The sequence below is a fragment of the Eublepharis macularius genome, chromosome 18, assembly GCF_028583425.1.
Source record: "Eublepharis macularius isolate TG4126 chromosome 18, MPM_Emac_v1.0, whole genome shotgun sequence".
Taxonomy (NCBI): Eukaryota; Metazoa; Chordata; class Lepidosauria; order Squamata; family Eublepharidae; genus Eublepharis; species Eublepharis macularius.
In genome coordinates this window covers 24522924-24547222 of record NC_072807.1, presented here as the reverse complement: position 1 = coordinate 24547222, position 24299 = coordinate 24522924, and the positions used below count along the sequence as shown (strand labels likewise).

Here is a 24299-nt window from a genome sequence, read left to right as displayed (position 1 = left end):
CCCCACCACAAGCAGGCAACAGTCTCCCCCCACCTTTCTCCCCAATGGAATCAAGGGCAGACTGGGAGTTTTTAAATTTATTTTTTTTAAATGATTTAAAATTTTAATTATTTATTAAATTTATTAAATTTAAAAAAATATTTTTAAAAAATTGATTTTTTAAAAAACGAATCAAATGTTTATACAAATATTTAGCAATACAGTAAAAGCAAACACATTCCCATTTAGCCCTTGTAGCTTTGGATAGGGGGTTTGCCATTGCTTGACTTTGCGTGGCGACCCTGGACCGCCTGGGTGGTCTCCTGGTCTCCTATCCAAGCAGGGCCCAGGCTGCTTAGCTTGCCCGGATCAAGCTAGCCTCGGCCATCCAGGTCAGGACAACCTAAAAGACAGCCTAAATAAATACTGCTCAATTTAAATCATCATTTGGGACAGTTCTATAAGGACATTACCGAAAACATGTGACAACTGCAAGGAAGGTAAAAGCAAGTCTGGGAAGTAATAAACAGCCAGTTACCAGAAGGAACATCAGCCAGACTTTTACAGTGTGGTTCTGCAAGGCTATTAAAAACTTGCCTGGAAAAATGGAAGGGCATTTAAGTTGCAGTGATCTCCATGGGAGAGTTAAACACATGCTTAGCTGCAACAGGTCTAATCTCTCCTACTGCAGCTATAAAGAACTTAGGTTGGACAGTAGAAAAGTGCAAGAGTCCAGTAGCACCTATAAGACTAACAAAATTTGTGGCAGTGAGTCACAGCTCACTTTTGTGAGTCACTTCAAGTTGGACAGGATTTGTACTCTGTGTTTATTGCTTACACTTCGCCTCAGGTGTAGTAGCTTTGATCCGAAGTGTGTTTGCTCAGAAGTAAGTTCCACTGAAATCAGTGGGATTTCTTTTTCAAGAAAGCCTGGTTAGGATTCTTGACACTTTACACTTGTAGAGCCCTTCCAAGCATTCACAGTGCTTCATCGACATTATCCTCTAGTGATCTTTACAACTGCCATTTACAATAGGTGAGTTTTATGACACATTATCCTGACACACTGTGTGCGAGGCAAGCTAAAGCAGACCAATTTCACAGCAGGCTGGGAAATCAAAATGGTGCAGGAGGCAAGCCGAACCACTCCAGCAGTGTTATAAATCTATGCTGCAGAGACGATGATGGATACTGGCTCGTTCATTGCTTCTTGTAGGGAGAAATCAAAAGGAAGTCCCATTTTATTCAGCGGGGCTTACTCTCAGGAAAGTGTTCTTAGGATTGCACCCATGGTGATGCAGGAAGAGGTGGTGGTGACTGGTGAGCTGACACCAAGCCTTGTCACCAGTGAAGGATGTGATCCATCACCCAAGCAATTCCTGCAATTCTGATGGAGTTGTTGGAGCTTAGCTCAGCTTGTTCCTAGCCGTTAGAGGGCAGCGGCTCTCCGGGGACATTCCCAGTAAGTTAAATGACCGATGGACCATTGAGGGTCCTGCCTCAATCTCTTAGCTCTTAAACTATACTAGCTTTCCAGCTTTATGTCAAAGCTGTTCATCCAGGGGATGAACAAAAATGGAGTAATCACATGTCTGGATAAATGAAAGTGTTTTTTTAACCTAAGATTACAAGAAGACGGGTTAAAACAAAATGAATGTTGGTGACCAGGAGAAAAATCAAGGTTTGGATATCAGGCAGTTGTAACAGAGGTCTGTTTGTCCAAAACAAGCACTCACTCACCACTTCATTTATGGCTTTTACATGCAGGAGGTTGTCCTTGGAAAAATAAAAGAGCCGAGCAAAACCTGGAACAGAAGAGCAGAGGAGTGACTGTCTCTCCCATCATGTCTGTTGGCACAATATGCTCTTTTTTCAAGATGACTATTCACAAGAGGTGAGAACGCAATCTTCCAGGACATGCTAAGCTAATCTAAAACCCAAGAAGCAGTCAGAGTGACACCTACCCATCTCATCCACTGTGCCAAGGACATGGGAGTTATTACCCAGATCTGAGGCACGGAGGGTGCAAATCTCAAGTTTGGCTGTCTCCCAAGCACAGAGCTTCTCACCAGTGGCTAGGCCGAAGACAGAAAGTCCTGTAGAGAGCCCAATGAAGATGTATTCTCGGGTGGCTGCCAGGCAGTTTGCTCTTCCCACCACCTGGAAAGATCAAAAATTAAGAGAAAGCAATGTCCATCTCAGCAATTTCGACAAACAGACATGACCCGACCCCCCCCCCCCGCCTCAGGCTCCTTGCTGAAGTTTTCCAGCTGTGCACAATGATCAGCAATAGATCACCGAGCAGAATAAATTTTTGTACAGTCTGTCATCTCCTGATCTGCCTTTCTGTGCTCACCTTTATGACAGGCAACTTGCCCTCCCCTCGGATACAAAGACATGTCAGCATGAGAAAGTTATCCTAACCATTTACTGGAGAACCAACATACATTCTCAATCCAATATGCACAAGCGGGCCACTATTTTTGCACCCCAAAAACTTGAATGAAATGACTACTTTGAAGGTTGGTTCTATTCATATTTACTTGGAAGTAAGCTTGGAACTGAATAATACTGAAAACAGCTGTCCGTGACAACTCTTCTCCCATCCCTAGTAAAATGAAACATACAATGTCATCATGCCCCAAGTCCCATGGCAAGAGTATCCAAGGGCGGAAAAAAGCGCAGAGAAATTCAGAGAGAGGAGACTTGGTGCATTTTATTTTACTAGATATTATCAACAGAGAAGCAAGTAACAGCTGTCTTATTTCCTAACTGAATTCAATGGAAGTTACCCTGAATAATAATAAAAAGGACCCCTGTAGCATCTTAAAGCCTAGCAGATTTATTGTGGTATAAGTTTTACAAACAGAAGTCTACTTCACCAGATGGATGAAGTGCATTCCCTGGGTTGGTATGTATCTGTACGTATGTGTATCCAATCAGAAGCCTGCCTTTCATGGCGCAAGGTAAGTTCATTTGCCGATCATGTTTGGGTAAGTCTGCAGCATGCCTCCAGCACAATCCTAACTAGAGCAACACCCTTCTAAATCCATTGAAGTCAATAGGTTTCCAAGAACACTGTATAAGAGAGCTCTGCTAATTATTGTAAATTAATGCTATTGTACATGGGCTTGCCCAGAATATGTTCCAGAGATGTCACAGACTGTACCCTCTTGTATTTTATTATCTTTTCAATCCCATTTATTCCTTCCAAGCTCACGTCTGCAAATATCTGCCAACCACACTTCATGCATCAGATGAAGCAGCCTCTAGTCCAGGAAAGCTTATCTTACAGTCCATCTGCCAGTCTTGAAAGCATCACAATGCTTCTCTTTGGGTGTAGCTGTAATAGACTGGCACAGCGACCCCACTTGCATTTGCCACTCCCAAGTGACATCTCCCATCCCTGGTGAAAGCACAAGGGCTGGTGATCGTTGGTCTACGAAGGGTCCGACTACCTGGAACTCAGCCGAAGGCTGGAACCGTACAGGTGGAGGATGCTGCTTCTTCGTCACTTGCCGCTGCTCCCTCTCCTCGATAATTTCCCAGGCCTGCTCGAACAAGACGGTCACCAGTTTGCTAATCATCCGGAAAGGCTGAGGCAAATAATCGATTATTTGGTCTGGATCTTTCAGATAGAGAGGTTCTTCTTCGTCTTTTTTAATCCACTCCTTTTCCGTGGGCGGAGGGATCTCCAGGGGCTGCTTCCGGAGGTAGAAAGGCATCTTTGGTGTTATTCTGCAAACACAGGCACGGCAATGTGAATGAAAAAGAAGTCCTGGAACAAAAATGGCAATCGGGTTACTGATCCCATTTTTAAAAAGGGGTTCTTGATCATGTTTAAAGAGGTCATTATCTGCCTTACAACTATTCTGCTAACTCCATTTCTGTGTTCCCTCATCTTCTCTAACTGCTTACAGTGCAGATGTGCTAGACGTAATTGGGAGTGCAGCTGCAGGGTAAAGTAGATAGGCTTTAACGGCATATTTTCAAAACAGGTTGTATTTGTTTTTCTTCTCTGCTCCAGCAAAGAACCAAAAGAACAAGGAAATGGAAGCCCATGACAAAGCCCATTTTCAATCTGGAAGGAGAATTGCTGAAAGCTGTAATTTATTTTATTTCACTTCATTTATATCCTGCCTTTTCCTCCAGCGGGGACTCAAAATAGCTTACATCATTCTCCTCTCTTCCATTGCAGACTCACAACAACCCTGCGACATAGGTGAGGCTGAGAGTATGTGACCAGCCCAAAGGCACCCAGCAAGCTTTCATGGCAGAATGGAGATACAAATATGGGGCATGCAGAACTGTAACCACTATACCCCTCCTTCCTGCCCTATGTTCGAATAGATGTTTCTACGTTTTTATATGTGTATTTTAGCTTTGATCTTAATTGCTTTAATTATGTGTTTTGCTGTTTTTAATGGTTTTCAAGATGCAGTTTTGTTATGTTTTTGCTGCTTTTAATGGTTTTCAAGATGCAGTTTTATTATGTGTGTTCTTATCTGTTAGCGACCTTGGTGGCCCTGATGAGGGCAGAAACGCAGGGTATAATTTCTGTAAATATTATAATAAATAAATATTATAATAGCTCTCATTGCAAACCCTCTCCTAATAGGATCAGAGGGAGCGTGGTCCACGTGGGGCTAAAACGACACATAACAACAACAACAACAACATTCGATTTATATACCGCCCTTCAGGACAACTTAATGCCCACTCAGAGCAGTTTACGAAGTATGTTATTATTATCCCCACAACAAACACCTTGTGAGGTGGGTGGGGCTGAGAGAGCTCCAGAGAGCTGTGACTAGCCCAAGGTCACCCAGCTGGCTTCAAGTGGAGGTGTGGGGAATCAAACCCGGCTCTCCAGATTAGAGTCCTGCACTCTTAATCACTACACCAAACTGGCTTACACAGGAAATCCAGTTCCTACTAATTACTAATGATAACATCATCTTTTTTAAATCCAGTCCTTTCTGGTAAAGCTGTGAGTATGGGGTGCCCCCCCCCCGGATAATATAGATTCCAGACCAGCCAATTATTTTTCAACCTGGTCTACCTCACAAGGCTGTAATTTATTTATTGCATTTATAATCCATCTTTCTCACTGAGACTCATAGTGGATTACACAGTGTAAATCCATGCTATCAAAAGGATATGACATCAAATAAGCAACAGCAGGGTACTAGGATTACAGAAATTTCAAACAAAGCCAAAAGTATTATTGATGGTTGTTGTATTATTCTTTTTAAATTATTATTCTTTTTAAACAATGTTAAACAATGCAGAAAATGGAATTATGTAAGTAGAAGACAATGTGGTGGGAGGTGGATAATACATACAGCCAACATTTTATTCATACTATATACAGTGTCCTAATCCACAGACTCATTCTTTGTAAAAGCACTTTCTTCAACTGTTGTTATAATAGAGTCCTATTAAAGGTGAAGGTAGTCCCCTGTGCAAACACCGAGTCATTACTGACCCGTGGGGGGACGTCACATCACGACGTTTTCTTGGCAGACTTATTGTTATGGGGTGGTTTGTCATTGCCTTCCCCAGTCATCTACACTTTACCCCCAGGAAACTGGGTACTCATTTTACTGACCTCAGAAGGATGGAAGGCTGAGTCAACCTTGAGCTGGCTACCTGAACCCAGCTTCCGCCAGGATTGAACTCGTACTGCAGCTTACCACTGTGCACCTCAGGGCTCCTCCTATTACCTTTATAAAAATACCCTCCTGCACATTTCTGCTTTACATAGTTTGCAGAATGAAAGAAGATAAAAATGAGTATGTTTTATTGGCAGGGGTGGGAGTGGTATATAATATACACCAACCCTGCTAATAATAATCTCATCCCAATCACTCAGCCTGGCCAACCTCATGGGGCTGCTGTGAGAATAAAATGGGCCTATTTTATATGGAAGGAGTAATAAAAATGGACCTTTTTGACAATAACCTCAAGCCAGTCACTAATCTCCCAGCCTGGGCTACCTCACAGAGTTGCTGTGAGAATAAAATCAGGCCGGTTTTATAGGTAAGGAACAATACGACCTTAGTAACAATAACTTCACCGGCTAGGGTTGCCAGCCTCCAGATAGCAGCTGGAGATCTCCTGGAATTACAACTGGTCTTCAGGCCACAGAGATCAGTTCACCTGGAGAAAATGGCTACTTTGGGGAGTGGACTCTATGGAATTATGCCATGCCAAGGTCCTTTCCCTCCCCAAACCCCACTTTCTCCAGGTTTCTCCAGCTTTCACACCCCAGATCTCCAGGAATTTCCCAACTCGGAGCTGGCAACCCTATCACCGGCCCTAATCTCTCAGTGGACTGTTGTAAAGATAAAAACAGGGAAGGTGGCTAGCATTCATGGCCTTGGCCCCTGTATCTGCGGGAGCACCTCTCCCCCGATGCTCAGCCATGACAGCTACACTCACCTGAGCAGGGCTTCTGCAGTTGCCACTCTGCAAATGGGTAAGGTCAACAGTTGCCCATACACACATTCTCTGTGGTGGTTGTTAACTTGTGGAACAGCCTGCCTGAAGAGGCCAGGAAAGCACCCACTCCCTCAGCTTTCCTCAAACTGTGCAAAATCAAATTATTCAGGAGGGGTTTCTTACACAAGTAATATGGCTATGCTGTGAGGAAAAGGTTCAAAGAGATGCTTTAATAAACAGATAGGGCCTGTAGACTATACTACACAGCACTGTCTGCTACTCGTTTATTATGTCTGGTCACATTGCTTATATTCTGTTTCAGCTTTGTTTGCAGCTCTATCAGTGAAATTCTAAGCAGAGTTACTCCAGTCTAAACCCGCTGATTTCGATGGGCTTAGACTGGAGTAACTCTGATTAGGATTTCACTGTAAATCAATTTCAGCTTGTTTTTAAATTTCTGAAATCTATACTTGGTTGCATTGTTTACAGAAAGTCCCAGTAGCTGATCATATTAAATGACGCTGTGCAATCCGCCTTGAGTCAGTAAGAAAGATGAGCTATAAATAACATTAACAAAATAAATAAAACAAAAATCACACGTCTTTGCCACTGGTAAAGGGATGGGGACGATAGACTATTTGGCTATGTACTGTTGATTGCTGTATGATCCTACTGGGTAGTTTCTGGATTATTTAATACGCCAAGATTAGAATTGCTTATGCCGTTTCAGCTTTGTATCAGATTTCTGCTTGTTTTCAAAACTTACACATTTGCATTTATACACCCTATCACAATGTTTGCTGAATGCCACTGCGTTGATTGTATTATCTCCCTTGAGTCTCAAAAGGGAGGTAGGCTTGGAATGGGAAATTCCTAGACATTTGGGGGAGAAGGTGTGTTTGGGAGGAGAAGGACCTCAGTGGGGAATAATGCCACAGAGCCCACTTCCAAAGCAGCCGCTTCCTCCAGGGAAACTTATCCCTGTATGCTGGAGATCCCCAGATACTGCTTGGAAGTTGGCAATGGTTGCCAGCTCCAAGTTAGGAAATTCCTGGAGATGGGGGTGGAGCCTGAGTTTGAGGAGGGGCTGGAGCTCAGCATTGTATAATTGCATAGATCCCCGCCCTCCAAAGCCGCCCCTTTCTCCAGGGGAACTGATCTCTGTGGCCTGGAGATCAGGTGTCTCTCCGGGAGATCTCCAGCTACCACCTGGAGGTTGGCATCACTAAATTAAATTACACACCAGCCCTACTACTAACCTAGTTATTAGTTATTACGTTACATTACATTGTTAGTTGTTATAACTACCCCCCTCCCCGCCCTCCAGCAGGCTACCTTAATTAATCCGCGAGTCCTTTTGCAAGGCGAGGCGCGCCCCGTTCCCCCGAGCGGGCCCGTTGCTCGGGCAACGCCGGCCGGAAGCGAGCCCATTCCGGGAGGGGCGTGGCCTGAGGGAGGGGGCGTGGCCCTGGGCCCCGCCCCCTCACCCGAGCTGCCGGCGCCTCTCGCGCCCTGGGAATCGGGGAGCCGGTGCGCGCGCGGGGTGCCGACCTTGCAGGTGGGGCTGGAGGCGCCATGGACGCCTTTGTGCGCTTCTCCAACCAGACGCAGGGTCGGGAGCGGCTCTTTCGGTGAGGGGCGACAGGTGGCGCGGGGGCCCTCTGCCCCAAGGGGGGGGAGCTTGGCTTGGCTTTGGATTAGGGTTGCCAACCTGCCGGTGGAACCTGGAGATCTCCCAGAAGCACCACTGATCTCCAGACTACAGGGATCAGTTCCAGACTACAGGGATCAGTTCCCCTGGAGAAAATGGCTTTTTTGAAGAGTAGACTCTGTGGCATTATACCCCCCAGCCCGAGGTCCCTCCCCTCCCTAAACCCTGCCTCTCCGAGGTTCCATCACCAAATCTCCAGGAATTTCCCCAGTCAGAGTTGGCAGCCTTACATTGGATGAGGAAAGGGGGGGGGAAGGTTCAGGGCTACCAGCCAGCAACAGGTGCACTGGGCTGGAGCTTTGCTTTGCTTGGCTCATCCTGCCCGCCGTTTCCAAACTCCGCGCTGGGGCACATTCGTGTTTTAAAAAATGAAATCACGGAGGAGGAGACGTGATGCGATTTTCCCAAAGTCGCTGCTTTGGCGTTGCCCTTTAAAGCAGCAGAGCAAACTCTGCAGGCAGAGAAATAAAGCTGATGAAAGCATTTAGGAGGGGAACTGATGCAAAGCTGTGTGAGTCGCTGCTCTGGGCTGGCTGCTTCTTACAGTACAATCCTATCAGAGTTACTCCAGTCTAAATCCATTGATTTAAAAGGGCTTAGACTGGAGTAACTCTGTTTAGGATTGCACTCTTAGTCTCTGCTGGGCCTCCCTCCCACCTCTATATTGGATCTGATTGGAGCATTCTTGACACTTGTAAACCACTTGTGGAGGATGCTACTTAATGCATCTCTGAAGGAGTCACTGCTCTGGAGTGGCCCAGCATCATGCCCAGTATGTCAGTGGCATACATAACTACTAATAGTAGGTTATTTTTCTTCAATGACTTGCTTTCACACTTTAAATCTGTAAATAAAGTGTGCTTTCAATTTTAATTTGGGGGGGGGGAGTGTACCCCAGCAATCAGGAGTTTGGGTGCATGGCTCAGTGGCTGAGGTGCTCTTCCCTCACCTAAATGTATTAGGAGGTGGGCTGGCGGTGGACTGCTTCACAGATGTATGTGCAGCAGCGCTTGAGTTCTTTCATGTGAATGGGATCCATTGAAACACTTCGCATTCATGTGACATGAGTGTTCCACCTGTGGTGTAAGATCAGGGCGTAAGTGCACTGCTGTGGAAAAAGATTGACTGGTGATTTGCATGTACATCTCACAGCCTCCTCTACTGGGTACGCAAGAGCCGTTAATCTCAGTTATGCATGAATTTGAAATGATCTTTTGATCAACCTGGGCATGTGAATCAGCCCTGAGTTTGCTTAGCAGAGTGGGCTGAAGCTCTTTGCACGTGCACAGAGAGTCCCTGAAAAGAGAGGCCTGTAGGACTTGCCGTTCACTGAATGACCTGTGTGCACAAGCAGAGTTGCCGTGTCAAACGATAAATGTGAATTCTGGCACTTTAAGAACGAAACAAAAACAAAATTAAGCAGAAACACTGAAAGAGAGGATGCGGACAAAGTGATCAGTAGAACTTTTAATTTTCTCCTTGGCTAGAACGTAGGCGTTCTGCCATAGTTGCACACATGTGCCTGTGCATGCAATACATGCTCAATAAAGCTAAGATGGTGGTTTTCAAACTGCATTGTGGGGCACTCTGCAGCTTCCCAGAGGTTCCTCAGTGAGAAAGTCACTGATGCTTTGTGCTTGGTTTCAGATTTCTATTATCTTATCACATTGCTTATTCAATACCCTGTCGATTGCATTGACTTACCCTGGGTAATCCTCCTTGAGTCTCAGTGAGAAAAGCAGACGATAAAGTAAATTAAATAATGAAAAATAAATAGGTGTTGCCTGAAATTTGACCCCCAAATGCTGCACTTTCCTGCAGTTATAAATATTGGTCCGCTCTTATTTTGCAGAGAATTATAAAATGAGCCCCGTGGCACAGAGTGGTAAGCTGGAGTACTGCAGCCCAAGCTCTGCTCACGAGTCTGAGAGCCAAGCTACAAGTGACGCCTGACACAGGTTGGACACTTGTCAGCTTCCCTCAAGTTTTGATGGGAAATGTAGGCATCCTGGTCTTGCAGCTGTAATGGAGAGCCAAACTGTAAAACCAGGACACCTACATTTCCCATCGAAACTTGAGGTAAGCTGACAAGTGTCCAAGCTGTGTAAGGCGTCACTTGCCCGGCGGAAGCCGGGTAGGGTAGACAGCTCAATGTTGACTCAGCTCAAGGTCGACTTCCATCCTTCTGAGGTCAGTAAAATGAGTAGCCCGTTTCCTGGGGGTAAAGTGTAGATGACTGGGGAAGGCAATGGCAAACCACCCCATAAAAAGTCTGCCACGAAAACATCGTGATGTGACGTCCCCCCATGGGTCAGTAATGACTCGGTGCTTGCACAGGGGACTACCTTTACCTAATTGTAAACAATAAGGGAAAAAACACCATGTCTAATCACTGTACAATTGAAACAAACCTCTATTGAATCTTCAGTGTACATTTTGTAAAACTACTATATTATTTTTATAACATTGCCCAAAACACCACTTTACACAAAACTACAGTTTACTATATTGCCCCACAGCGTAAACAAAATGCTGTAGCACCATCAGTCATATACAATTCCTTGATGATAAAGCATGAAACTTTTTTGTCATATAACCAGCAACTAAATTCGAATAAATAAACTGTAGAGTCGAAAGACCTTATCTGAATTGCATGTAGATAGCTTGATTCCAGTACACAACTTTTAATTAAGCTTGACTCTATGAGCATCCGGTTGAAATTTGTTTCATGTGTGTCTTCCTCAGAAGTCACACGCTCCTCTGCTGTATACTAATGCAATCTGGAACCTATTATTGTAAACCCAAAGCCAATTTCTCTTTCTATTGGAACAAACGTCCTTCAGCATTTAAACTGTTGGGAGAAAGGTTCTCCATGGCTTCCTTTCCTTGAGGGGTAATTGTAAGGCATTACAGAGCCAAACAGGACTGTGTGTCCCTGTCTTCAGCCCTTAAAATAGGTTCTGCCAGGGCATCATATCATGTGCAAGACCGAGAGAATGAGAAAAGATCCTGTTTTGCCCCGGTAGGCCTCACTGAACAAGTACGGCTCAGTAGTTAAACTGAAACAAATTCTGCAGTTCATGGAGGCATGAATCCCCAAAAGAGGAATTTCAGAGGCAATCAACACTCAAAGCAATTTTTATTTATTCAGTTCACTTCGATGCTGGCTGTTTGCCCCAACTTGGATGCTCATAGAAAGCAGGCTTGTTTTCCTGATTTCACCTGGTGTCTTTTGCACCTTCTGGCTTTCCCCCAGTTTTTCTGCAATCTTTCTAAAGCCTCCTTTATCACTTTGGAAAGATCACAGCAAAACTGTAGTGGCTGCCATGTGGATGGAAAAGCGCAGATCTTTCCTAGTCCCGCCCACATTGTCACCCTTTTTTCTTTCCCAGTTCCACTCAGTGACCATTTTCTATCCCCACGGACGCCAAAGGGTTTTCGTTTTTTAAACTGCCAGTTGATAAAATCACTATAGCAATTTGTTCGTTACCATGCTGTGGGGAAAATGTGGACGCCCCATTGCCGCTGAACTTAGAGTCTCTCTACACGAGACATCTGACAAGTGAAGAACGCATGTGGGGAGATGCAATGTTAGCTGGGAAGGGTAGTTTAAAAAGACAAAGCCGGTGGCAGGGCAAAGGCTTTGCTATACACTGGAGATGTGTGAAGTGACTGTGAAATGCCAGAAAGGAAACTTCAGCCCGTTATAACCTCTCCAAGTCCAAGCCTGATTCTGGAAGGCAGCTCCAGCCCATTTCTGTTCCTCACTGCCCTCTGGTTGCAATCCCACACAGTGTTCCACTGGAGAGGTGAAACTGACAGAGCCTTCAGGAAGGTGAAGATGAAATTAAACCCTCTGAAGAGGGATCTCTGCAGGCTCTATCTTTTAAAACTACGCTTCCCAGCTCACATTGCATCTCCCTACACTTGACGAACACATGCCGAGGTGTCTCATGTAGAGGGACTCTTAATAATCAGCCACATGGGCAATAAGAAAATCCCAGGGACCCTTCACCGAGTGGCAGTCGCCTTCTCTAAATGTTTACATCCCACTTTCTCCCATACTGGGGACCCAAAGCAGCTTGCCAAAAAATGGTTTAGACAAGCCAACAGCCATCCAATTGCCCTTGAACCCCTGAGCCAATAGCTATTTTCCAAGCCTGGATCTCACAGTTTGGCTGCTGTTTAGTTGATCCTGTACACGATGGGATATCCTGCTAGTGCTTGGAATAGGGTAACACAAGAATCTTTGGGGTTTGGTGAGCTGGTAAGGCTGGATTAACACTGTGGGGCACTTCGTGACCGGATCGGTATTAAACGGCTTGAGCTGTAGGTCTAGATCCATCCAAGTTGCTCACACCCAGAGCCAGCTCAGGGTGGAAGGGAAGGAGGGTAGCTCACTTTGGGGCAAAATCTGGCAGCAGACTCAGCTTTTCCGGTTCTCAGGACAGAGCAATTGAATACATTGTCAAACTTCTCCCATGTTTGCTTCATCAGATAAGTTGAGGGGTGAGTTCATACTTCCCCTGTCTGTGGGTCATTTCCACCCACCCCTTTTGATCTCACAACCCAGCAGGAGAAAAATGGATTACAGATGAGCACAAGGGAACCTTTTTATGGGAGAACTGGTGACCTGGGTAGAGATTAACATCCCCCCCCCTTTCCAATTATCCCCTGCGACTACCTGCCCCTGCGTTGGTGTGATGACATAAACGTAAGGTTAGGTGTCCTTCGTAATATGTGCTTCTCCTTTTGAACCAGTCGCAAGAAGACGGAAAGGAAAGCCAGGTGCTGGGTTCTGGCCCCAAAGAACTCTCCCAAATCTTACTTGATGCAGGCATTCGTGGGCCATTGGGCATTCGTGGGCCTCCTTGAACTTGTTGAATATATTCACACTTTAGATCCAAAGGCAGGTTCCCTATTGGACTCGGTGCTTCTGGGTCAGTGATATTGTACAGATAGTCTTGAACCTCCGTGCCAATCGCTATGTGGCAAGCCTGGGCTCTGCAGTTAGGTTGCTCCACTCCCGCCCCCCGCCCCTCAGCGTTTTTCAAATTTACAAAAATTGGAATTGTAGCAAGTGGACCGTCCTGTTTCACACAGGAAAATCCAGTTACAAAAGATCATGAAAGTGCATTATTCAGTGTGTGTGAAAGCAGCCCAAACGGCTGCTGTTGCTTTGTGGCTATTGGCATAAAGTCTTGTGGCCAAGATTCATGGGGAAACCATCTTTGGTAAATAGCAAAGCTGTGAGCCTCAAGGTGCTAAGAAAGTGCTTATTAGAAAGGAGTCTACAAGTTATAAATGAGGCATTCCAGGACCAGTGACGTCTTCTTTCTCTCATTGGGGCAATTCCTTGTAATGCATTTTAAAATTAACTCGGGCTGTCTTTTAAAGCGATGCAACAGCACCTTGCATGCATGTTCTGCATTTATGAGCTTCTGCAACCTGAGGGAGCGCATGTTTCTACCTTGATGATCTTGCTTTCATGCCTTTCTGTCTCCCTCGCCTTCCTTTTGCAAAAGAGCACTCGTTTTCCTCTGCCCGTTGCCTGCCTCACCTGTGATGTGAATATTTTCTTCCCAGTGCAACTCAGTATTCGTGCATGCTGCTTAGCTATGTGTTAGAGAATAAGCGTGGCAGAGAGGCGCTGGTAATGAAGCTCAAAGACCTGGAGTCTAGCATGAGCTCTGGCCGCAAGTGTAAGTATGTTACCTTCTAAGAAGTATTCTTCCTCTCTATATTTCTCCTTCTATCTAAATTCTCTTGTTAAGGCAATGGAAATGGCTTTACAGTTTCCCCCCCTCCTAGTTTCTAGACCTTATGGCTCCAAAGATATGCTTGAAAATGTGTACCTGCTAAAAGGGGGTGGCTATATAAGATTTCAACATGTGGGCTTCAGTGTTTTCCTACATAGCAAACCCACGACTTTTTACTTCTTTACGTAAGTTTATCAGATTTTTTTTTTCAAAATGAGAGGTATGGGTTTTTTCCAATTTGCATAATCAATGCAGATTGTAGCTTTGCCAGGTACCGAATTCGGATTGCTTGGGCGTAGAATGTAGGTGTGTTTTTTTTAAAAAGCATGGATTATATACAGCTGCGACAATGGACCCTGCTTACTTTTGCAACCACCGTGCATCCCCTTTTCTTAACTTGTTTGAATAATTGCACAACGCAGAATCTCTGGTGCCAGCGGTGAAAGCATCAAGGGGAAATATCAGTTGTTGAAACAGATAGTTAATTGAGAGCGCGTGATTTGTTCTGAAAGGCAGCTGTTGACTTCCTGTCAGAAATGTGTGGAAAGAGGGATGTTGTGCCGGCAAGGGAATGAATGCACTTTATTCCAGAGGCCAGGGTCAGCTTCTTTCCAAACCATCTTACCCCATGAGATCGGGAAAACGCTGTCTCATGCTTTGTAGTTGAGATCACTTGACAGGTCTAACGATGCATGAAGTGAGAATAAATGAACTGCCTCAAGTTATCCCAACTTTTGGGAAGAGTTGCCGGAGTGGAGTGAATGGCTGGGGAATAGAATCCTGCAAACCTACAAGGTGCAGGTAGAAGCTAGTTTTAAATTAGCATGGTGGTTAAGTGGTTGGGTTGTGAATCTGCACTCTGCTGGTTTGACTCCCACGACTGCCATGAACTCTGCAGGTGGCCTTGGGTAAGCCACTCCTCTCAGCCCAGCTCTCCAGCTGTATTGTGAGGATAATAATAACACTTAGTTCAGCATTCCGAATGGGGGCACTAATCTGTCTAAAAGAGTGGTATATAAGCACACTGTTGTTGTTGTTGTAAGGCACAGCTATTTTTTCTAAGGCTGAAGTCCTTTGCACATTTAAGCCTAGGACTAAGCACAAGTGAATTCATGGTGATTTTTCTTCTGAGTAAACCTGCATAGGATTTGAAGCAGCATTCTTTTAAATTCTATTAAATTCCTTTGGCGTCATACTGCTTTGACTTGTGTAAGGACCCTCAAAGCGGTAAGTGAAACTAAACTCCATACCTTATCAAAGAGAATCAAAGCAACCAGTCGTTGTCCAACAAGAATGGATAGCCTCCCGTAAAGAATTGATAACATAGTAGATGTAAGACACCTGCACCTTCTTGAAGCTGGTAACAATCTCCTCCCTCTTTTCTGGGAGGAAAAAGATAAAGATCACACTGCAGTGAGCGAAAGGATTTTCTCAGCGGGGCAAATGTGGCAGAGAGAGAGAATTCTCCGTCCCTCCCACTACACTAGAACTCAGGGGCAGCCAGTAGATTCAGAACGGACACCAGATCGTACGTCACTCAGTGAGTAATTGAATTGTGGGATTCCCTGTTGATGGATTTGAGCACAGGCAACTTTAGAAGGGGGTTCAACAGATTCATGGAGGAGAGGTCCGTCAGTGGCTACTAGCCGTAGTGAATAAAGGGAACCTAGGAAACTGCTGCCAATCAGAGCAGGCAATACTGACCCCGACAGATCGGTGGCCTGATTCCGTATAAGGTAGCTTCATGTATTCACGAGCCAGCCCCCCTCCTAACCTTTCACCCTATCTCACTTCACCTCTCTTTAGACCTGGTCCTACATAAGAAAGACTTCGTTTAAACTGTCCTTGATCTTTGCGGATCAAGTCAGTTTATAATCAATTTAAAAACATTTACAGTTAAAATCAAAATAAAACAACAATCCCCATCTTCACCTCTTTTGGAAGACCAAATATATTTGGAGGGAAGAGAGCAGGAACTCAGAGAAAGATCTTCACTGAAGGGTAGCTGAGTTTGCAGGACACGTACCCTGGTTCCAAGCTGTACAGGGCTTTAAAGGGAATAATCACCTGTCTGGAACTGGACTCAGAAGTAGGCAGCCAATGCAGTTGTCCTAAGACTGGCATAATGTGATTTCTATAATTAATGTCAGTCAGCAATCTGGTTGCTGCATTTTGCAGGCGATTTTCAAAGGCACACCCTCATGTAAACACACATTATTACATTACTACATGTTATTTTGCATGCAACACAGTCCCCTCTTATAATTGACATCGCTGCCTGCCTGTCATAGATGTCTGAAATGTGTGTGGTTTCTGGCTCTTCTGATCCTAAAAAGGGCAGGCAGAAAATTGTAAGAAAAAGGTTTTTTTGGAAAGGCCTGGGAGAGGCATCAGAGGGGATATTGGGGGAAAGAGAGGAATTCCGAAGTTCCTTTTTAACTTTATTTAGCAAGGGTTGCGCCTGGAACCTTCTGTGTGCAGGAGTGCATGCTCTGTCCCACCTGTCCACCCAGTTCCTAAGTGATCTTCCCCTCCAGCAAAAGCTCTGGGCAGACTTTCTCAGGTTCAGTATCAGAGCCACATCCTGTGTGCCATAGAGCCAGAGCAGATGCGATGCAACCTGTGCTGTTTTAAGTGCTCAGAACACTTTGAAGTTTGTGAAAGATGGGAGTGGCTCAATCTTTCATTATTATTATTTATTAAATTTATAGTCCGCCCTCCCTGCAAACGGGCTCAGGGTGGATTAGATAAAAGGTAAAGGTGCAAGCACCGAGTCATTACTGACCCGTAAATAAAAACATCAAGTATCTCTAACCTAAGTGGAGAATATGAATACACTCCCCTGTGCAGGCCAGATTAGAAGGTTCCAGTTGTAAAGTTTTTAGGCAAAAGGTAAAGGTGTGCAAGCATCGAGTCATTACTGACCCATGGGGTGGACGTCGCATCACAACATTTTCTTGGCAGACTTTTTACGGGATAGTTTACCATTGCCTTTGCCAGTCATCTACACTTTACCCCCAGGAAACTGGGTACTCATTTTACCAACCTTGGAAGGATGGAAGGCTGAGTCAACCTTGAGCCAGCTGCCTGAATCCGTCTTCCGCCAGGATTGAACTCAATTCGTGATTCGTGAGCAGAGCTTGGGCTGCAGTACTGCAGCTTACCACTCTGCGCCACGGGGCTCTTATCAGGGTGGATTACAGCATACAAATAAATACAAGAAATAAAACAGTAAAATCAGAGAATCACAAGATCCAAGTTCAGCGGCTCCACAACATAAGTTCCCAGTGTTCTGGGACGAGATTCCCTTCACCCTTCTCTGCAACCCATACAAGGGGAAGAGAGCGGGTAGAGGTGACTCGGTCACTACGCTTATGTGGGGGGCAGATGGTCATATTTAGTGGTTCTAAATGCTGGCCTCAACCAAATGCCTGGTGGATCATCTCTGTCTTACAGGCCCACCGAAAGGACACAAGGTCTTCTGAGTGTCATTCCCCATTTAAAACACCCCGCCAAAGCCACAGCTAGCAGCGTGAGAGGGAAAAGATAGATGCAACAAAAGATAGATGCAGTGGCAGCTTTGGAGAGAGGTCCTTTGCCCTGGAAGACAGGCGGAAATGCCCTCTCGTCTTCAGACTCTTCAGAGCAGCCAGGCTGCTAATAAGTTTTCACAAACCACAGAAGATTATAATCTGGATCCTTCACATCAGGTTTTTAATCTGCCCGTCCTGCATTTTGCTGTGACATGGTGTGCTCAGAGAAGTTCAACAGGGCGGGCTTCTTGGGTAAGCGTGCTGGAGATTGCACGCCTCTTTGAGGGGACTCAAACAAAAGTCATCCGTCCCCTCCCTGATGCTATCTTGCAGCTGCACAAAAACAAAATGCTGGGTTAGTGTTCACTCTTGCTTCATATTTTGTGTTGAACTGTTGCATCCTGGATATTCATAAGACTGGGAAATGAATGGGTCTCCGCGGGGAGAGGACAGTCATCCATTCAGGACACTCCCTGCTGTGTGCAACAGCATATCCCCAATAAAACAATGTGAAAGCAAGCCAAACCAATATAAAAAACAAAGAGGAAATGCAGGCATAACATTTTTGTCTGGTATTTATATGACAGAAAGCCACCAAATACAAGTTGCTGTCAATAGGATGCTGGGGAAAGTACTATAGAATCCTTGTTTCCATCTGAGCCTACATATCCCTTATGTTAGGCACTGTAGTCCTTTGTCAGTATGCTCCTGTCTTCAGAAATAAGGCGAAACAGCAAATGCTAAAAAGAGTTTTTCCCACAGTGGCACATCAACTACGGAGTGCTCTTGCTGAAGCTGTTAGGCCAGCCCCTAGTTTAGTAAGATCTCAGCTCCAAGTGAATATGATTTTATTTGTATTTGGTTCATTTATAGCAGAGGTCTCCCGTAAGGGGCCCACAGGTGCCATAGCCCCGGCTGGCACTTCCCTGGTGCCTGCCAAGTGTAGCAATTGGTAGGGCACAGGGTGGATAAAAATCAATTTAAAAAAAAAATGGATTTTTTTTTTATTTAAATGGGATTTTTTCAATTTTAATAGGATTTTTTAAATAAAGTGTTTTTTGAGGAAAAATCTTATCTAAAGACAGTTGTCTATTCAAGGTACATTATAGTCCAAAGGTTATCATCATGAAATAAGGATTAGTTTTTAATTATGTAGCATGCGGCTGTATATTCATGCAATGTTTAAATTTTTTGGTAAACAAATTCCATTCATCCATTCACAGTGTCATGCTCTTCCAGAGGTTTCTGTAAGATTATTGGGCAGTTTTCCTATCTAGAAGATATTATCACAGATGCTTGATTTTACAGTTCTCAAAACTGTGAATTTATGTCTGCAGAGATCACATGTCTCTTCTTCACAGCAAAAAAGCTATAAAATAATCATACACAGTTGAGAAAAAGACCTTAATCCCATTGTTCCTTTGCAGATCTTTGTACTCAAACCCAACCCCTTACCTCTTAAGTGCTAAGTTTCAAAAAATTCCATGAATAGAAATCTAGTCTTACTGACTAGTGATTTAAATTGATGCAATTTAAATCAAATCCACCCTGGTGGGGCATTTGTCTAGCAGGGCTTCTGATTAAACATTGGAGATCTGATTGGCTGGGCAGATTTTTAAAAACGTTGCTTTGGCGGCAGCTGCCGCCTCAGTGCAAGGCTCTTCACTTCAGGACTGAAGGTAACCTGTGTGTGCGCAAGAAAATATTTTAAACAGTGTGTCCCTTTTTAAAAGGCATCGTCTGTCTGAAATGTTCAGGAGTTACTATCAGTGTTAGGCATCACCTCGCTCCCTGATCATTTGTAGTTGGCTCTGCCTTCTGTGGCAGCCATTTTGTGGTTGGCTCTGTGGCTTCTGTGGCAGCCATTTTGTGGTTGGCTCTGCCTTCTGTGGCAGCCATTTTGTGGTTGTGTCCACCACCCTGTGTCAGAATTCCAGAGATGCTCACAAGTTTTAAAAGGTTGGGGACCCCTGAAGTATTGGCTTCTGCCTTTGCTGTTCTTATTTTTCTTGCTTTTAAATGCTGTTTTCCTTCTGCTTCTGTCTTCATTTACAAAGTTTTATCCTTGTATCTCCTGTGCTGCGAGCCACCATGTTCATTTTTAGGGACGAGGAAGCCAATAAATATTTTGAATAATGACGACAAACAGCTGTTGGTTGACCTGGAATTTGCCAAATCCCAACAGAAGGCCTGAATCACACGAACGGGCTGAAGCACTAGAAGGTGGTGATGTGATTTCTAGCCATCCATTCCGATAAGAGTTTATTTAAAAACTGCCTTTATTTAAGAGTGTATTTAAAACCCACACATGCTCCCAACAGCAGAAAAGGCTGAAAAATGCCCTGTGTTAAATTGGTCAAAGCTGGACGCCATTGAAATGTCAAGTGGCAGCAGATTTTGTCATGTGCAGAGGGGCTTGTGCATTTATCAGCTGTGGAATGACCCCCCCCCCTGCAATGCGATCCAAAGTTCATTTGCCCCCCTGATTTTTTTACCAAGGGGTGTAAAATGTACCTCTTCTGGAAGGCCCGAGTTCACCAGCTTTTTGTTGATGCTGTTGATGTTTAATATACTTTCAGGAGCTGTTTCCAATAGTTTTAGGAGTGTTAATAATTGTTTGGGCCCTTACATCAAACTTCCTGGAGGTCCCCCTAGCTTGGTAGGTATCCTGTGTAATGAAGGTGTGGAATAACTCTGGAGTTGTCTGTGGCTGACTCATATCTGGCTTTGGAATGCTCTGGTGGCATACCGAGAGCAGCCTTCTCCCAAAGAAGAGCATTTGGCCCTAACGTTTGTGAATTTTCTTGCAGTGTTCAGGCTTGGCAATATGGTGCACGCCATCGTGGCCGCCAGACAGTCCAACGAGTTGCCGGAGCTGGTCCCCCGCTTCTGCTTGACGGTCTCCAACCTGAACCGGGCCCTGTACTTTGTGTGCGACATGCTCCTTTGGGTAAGGAGTGTCGGGCTCTTCTCAAACATCAACAAGAAGAAATGGCGCAACCGGGCCACCAAATGCTATTACTACTCCCTGGTGATGAACCTGGCCGAGGATTTGTACGAGCTCTGCCGATGCATGGAGCAGACAGCACAGGCGGAGAACGCACGGAAAGACTTGCCTCCTTGCAGCCAGCGAGTCCGAAGATTCCTTTACCATCTCACGGGTGGGCTGCAGCCTTTTTTCCTCCTCCTCTACCTCACTTTGAGGAACCATCCTCCTCTGTTGCTCGACACACTGAAGAACCTTTGCGATCTCTCGAGCCCATTGGACCGGCTGGGAATCTACAAGACCAACCCAGGAGTCATCGCGCTCTGTGGTATTATCTCCTCCCTGGTCGGGATCCTGACAGTTGCGAGTCCAAGCCTGAAGCTGAAACATTGACTCTGGAGTTCCCTTGAGAGCTTCTCTTCTCTCTCTCTTTTCCCCCCTCTCGTTCGACCCTTTGCAAATAAAACACGGTGGAGCTTGTTCTCTGAAGCTAGCTGGCTACATTTTGCTGTTTGTTTGTGAATGTGGATTTTGTTCCCAAGGAACAGCCCTGTACAGAGAGGAGGAGGAAGTCATTGATGGCTTGTAAAAGGTTGAGCAAAACCTTCTTTGAGCTACGCAGCAGAGCAAAACGGTACTGAACTGTTGCTAGTCGAGATTGTGTATAACACAATAGGAGACTGGTGTCGGAAAGACAGTGAGGTTGGTGGTGATTGGAAAGATGCACTGCTGCTCAGGGCCTGTATGCTCCTCCCCACTTTTGCCACAGGTGCTGTAGAGTTTTTGGGTACCAGTTCAAAACCAAAAAAGTTTGTTCAACCAGAGGTAATAGCGGGACAAAAGAACCGGCTACGCACTAAGGAACGTGGAGCGGCCGGTTCCAGTTCTTTTATAAGCAGTTGTCCATCTCCTGCCAACTTTTGCCACATCGTTGCCTCTGATCAAATAGGTTTTGTTACATGTGTGTGTGTGTGGGGGGGGGGGGGGAGTTGGGAAGTGGTACACAACCCGTTCAGCCGCTCAGAATCTTGATGGGCTGTGGTGTTTAAAACATGGGCACTGGGATAGGCAGTGGACAAAACTCTCCCTTTCTAATGCACTTGTGCCTTATATTCATGCCCAAACTACTTACAATGCCTGATGTATAAACTCTCTTCCCTGTTAGTATCAGACTGTGCTACTCTTGCCGTTCCTGCTGATTATGTTGTCTGTTCATCCACATCTGATGTGGGATGACCAGCCCAACTCAGGTTCAGTTCTACCCATAGTAAGTTAAAGCTGAGATATGGGGGAAATTATTAAAAGCCATCAATAGTGGACAGTTATTAAGTTTATTGTTGTGGCGGGGGGGGGGGGAGTTAGTTATTATGGCTTTTCTACCTCAAGCATCAAAATATCTTGGACTCTCTCGGGCCTTTCTGTATAAGTGATATACTTCCATGCAGATCTCAGGAGTTTTAAGTCTCTCTTCCTGAGTCCTTGTTCTCTCATTTCTAAGCAGGATGCCAACCTATCAGTTTTACAGCAGGTGTATTTGTTTATACTTTCATTGTTTAAAAGGAGTACTTAAAGAAAAGGAATGTATCCTTCACACAAAGTTGCCATACATTGGTTGATCTGACTGTTAGTGGGTGTCCAGGGACTCAAACAGAGAAGCACCCTTCCCAATATCTCCTACCTGAGGTCCTTAACTAAAGATGGGACTTTCTGCATGCAGAATATGTGGTTAGTTGCTGAGCTATGGGCCTTATGTTATGAGGCTATGGGCCTGATAATCTATTACTCAGTACATTAAAAGCCATCTTGTTTTCAGAGACCCTTGTGTGCTTGACCTGGAGTGAAGAGCTCCTCTAGCAAGTATTGAGCCGGTGACTTCAGTGTTGTGTTATGAGGGGATTATTCCAGATCATTGCTTAAGTAAATGGGTGCCTTGTCACTCAAAGTTTTCTGCCTCTTGGGAATGCAGTTTTTATCAGATTATCAGGACTGGCCTTAAATTCTCCATTGGGGCATTGGATGCACGTTCAAAGGAGGTTGGAAGTAAATTTTCTGGATGCGAAGTTCAATTGGGATATGGAGTTTAGCACCAACTTGGATGTTGGGCCATGTTTAAAGCAAGTTGCTGTTCTTCAGTCTCTTCAATAAAATGAGAACAACACAATTGTTGTGTTTGTGTGTTAGCTGTCTTTTTGCAGTCTTTATTTGTTAATTAATTCAGGGTTCATGCTGTTTGGGGCACATGGACATAAACGAAAATGTGACTTCTTTTACAGGGGTGAAAATCAGATGTGGATTTGCAGAAAACACTTGGATAACATATGGCCTGTGTAATGTGTAATCAGGAGTTATGGCCCTAAATCCTAGACATGTTTACCGGGAAATCACAGTATAATAATAATATTCGATTTATATACCACCCTTCAGGACAACTTAACACCCACTCAGAGTGGTTTACATGGTGAGTTGTTGTTATTCCCACAACAATCACCCTGTGAGGTGGGTGGGACTGAGAGAGCTCTGAAAGAGTTGTGACTGACCCAAGATCACCCAGCTGGCTTCAAGCAGAGGAGTGGAGAATCAAACCTGGTTCTCCAGATTAGAGTCCTGCCACTCTTAACCACTACACCAAACTGGCTCAGTGGGGCCAATGCCAGGTAATTGTACAAAGGATTGCACTTTATGTAGGTAAGAAAGAAGTGCCTACGTGATCAGAGGCTCTGTGCTCACTTGATGTCATAGTGGAGTAACTACAGGTATAAATGAGCTAAGAATACATTGCTCTCTAGAGGGGCAGGAGACAATGCATTACCTGGCAACGGTTCTCAACAGTTCTGTTTTTGGCCACTTTTCGTGATAGACTCCAATGACTTCTCTTTCGGTGCTAAACTATCTTCCCACCCCACATATTGACATTGATTGGAGTGTGGACCAAATCTCATTTGACAGTGGGGCTCGTGTCTGTCTGCTGAATGAGCTACATAAAGCATCTCTTTGCAATGGGGCAGGGTGAAAGATGGTAAGGGGAAATTAGCCCTTTTCGGGTACTTGGATCATGCCTGAAAGCGACTGCAGGGGGAATTTCTGATTAGAAGCACTGTGGAAGTGGGGAGAGTTCACCCACTGCTGCCAAAGCCCTGAGCATATATTGGCTGCTTTTTACAGCTCCTGTGCACACACATGGAGCTGCCTCATGTTGAATCAGACAACCAGTCCATCATGATCAGTATTGTCAACTCAGACGGGCAGCAGCTTTCCAGGGTCTCAGGTCTTCTACATCACCCACTACCTGAATTTTTTTAAGTGAAGATGGCAGGGATTGAACCTGCGGCTTTCTGCATGCCAGGATCTGAATGAGGATCTGAACACATCCTGCCAGCATCTCTGTAGGGTTTGGCCCAGAGTCGACACGGTGGTGCAGGAGGGAGAGGTAACTAGACTCAGAAACAAACAGGGATGAAACCCAGTTCAGACAATGAAATGGCAAAAGGTATCTGGGGCTCCGAGTCTGGCTACATGGGGCAACCGGCCGAGTTGTTATGACATTTCTTTCCCTGCCTGCCTGTTGCTGCTCTGCAGCTGGTAGGGCTATTTATCCCCTCTTCCTCCTTGGACAAGGAGCATTTGTGCCAAGGCTGAAGGCTTTTAAAAAAAACATTAAGCACTGCCCGTGCCAAGCGCAAGCTTGTTGCCAGGGGTCCAAGCAGCTGATCTTGAGCACTGCCTGCCCTTTGGACTTCTATCTGGAAAAAGGCATAACTCATTCCAAGGCTTAGCAAAGAGACTTTCCCCAGGCTTACAGCTGTGTTGCTTTTTCGCCTACATTTGTGCAAGTGTAATCGGGGTGAGATGTACAGCAATTTATAAACAAAAGGAAAAAGCCAGGACCT

General features: G+C 45.0%; 2 protein-coding genes across 2 annotated transcripts in view; one reads left to right on the top strand and one right to left on the bottom strand.

Annotated features, from left to right (window-relative positions):
• WDR93 (WD repeat domain 93) overlaps positions 1–7823 on the bottom strand; it is a 33637-nt gene extending 25814 nt beyond the window's left edge. The window contains exons 1-4 of the mRNA XM_055002664.1: positions 7759–7823; positions 3438–3757; positions 1944–2139; positions 1720–1784 (exon numbers count right to left, since the gene is read on the bottom strand). Coding sequence (XP_054858639.1) covers positions 1720–1784; positions 1944–2139; positions 3438–3704 — 528 coding nt within the window. The 5' untranslated portion in view covers positions 3705–3757; positions 7759–7823. The remainder of the gene's footprint in view (positions 1–1719; positions 1785–1943; positions 2140–3437; positions 3758–7758) is intronic.
• A 128-nt stretch (positions 7824–7951) lies between these two features.
• Positions 7952–22554, top strand: PEX11A (peroxisomal biogenesis factor 11 alpha). The gene is made up of 3 exons (XM_055002788.1): positions 7952–8054; positions 13721–13836; positions 20237–22554. The coding sequence occupies exons 1-3, from the start codon at positions 7999–8001 to the stop codon at positions 20803–20805; spliced, it is 741 nt and encodes a 246-aa protein (XP_054858763.1). The 5' UTR covers positions 7952–7998; the 3' UTR covers positions 20806–22554.
• The last annotated feature ends 1745 nt before the right edge of the window (positions 22555–24299 follow it).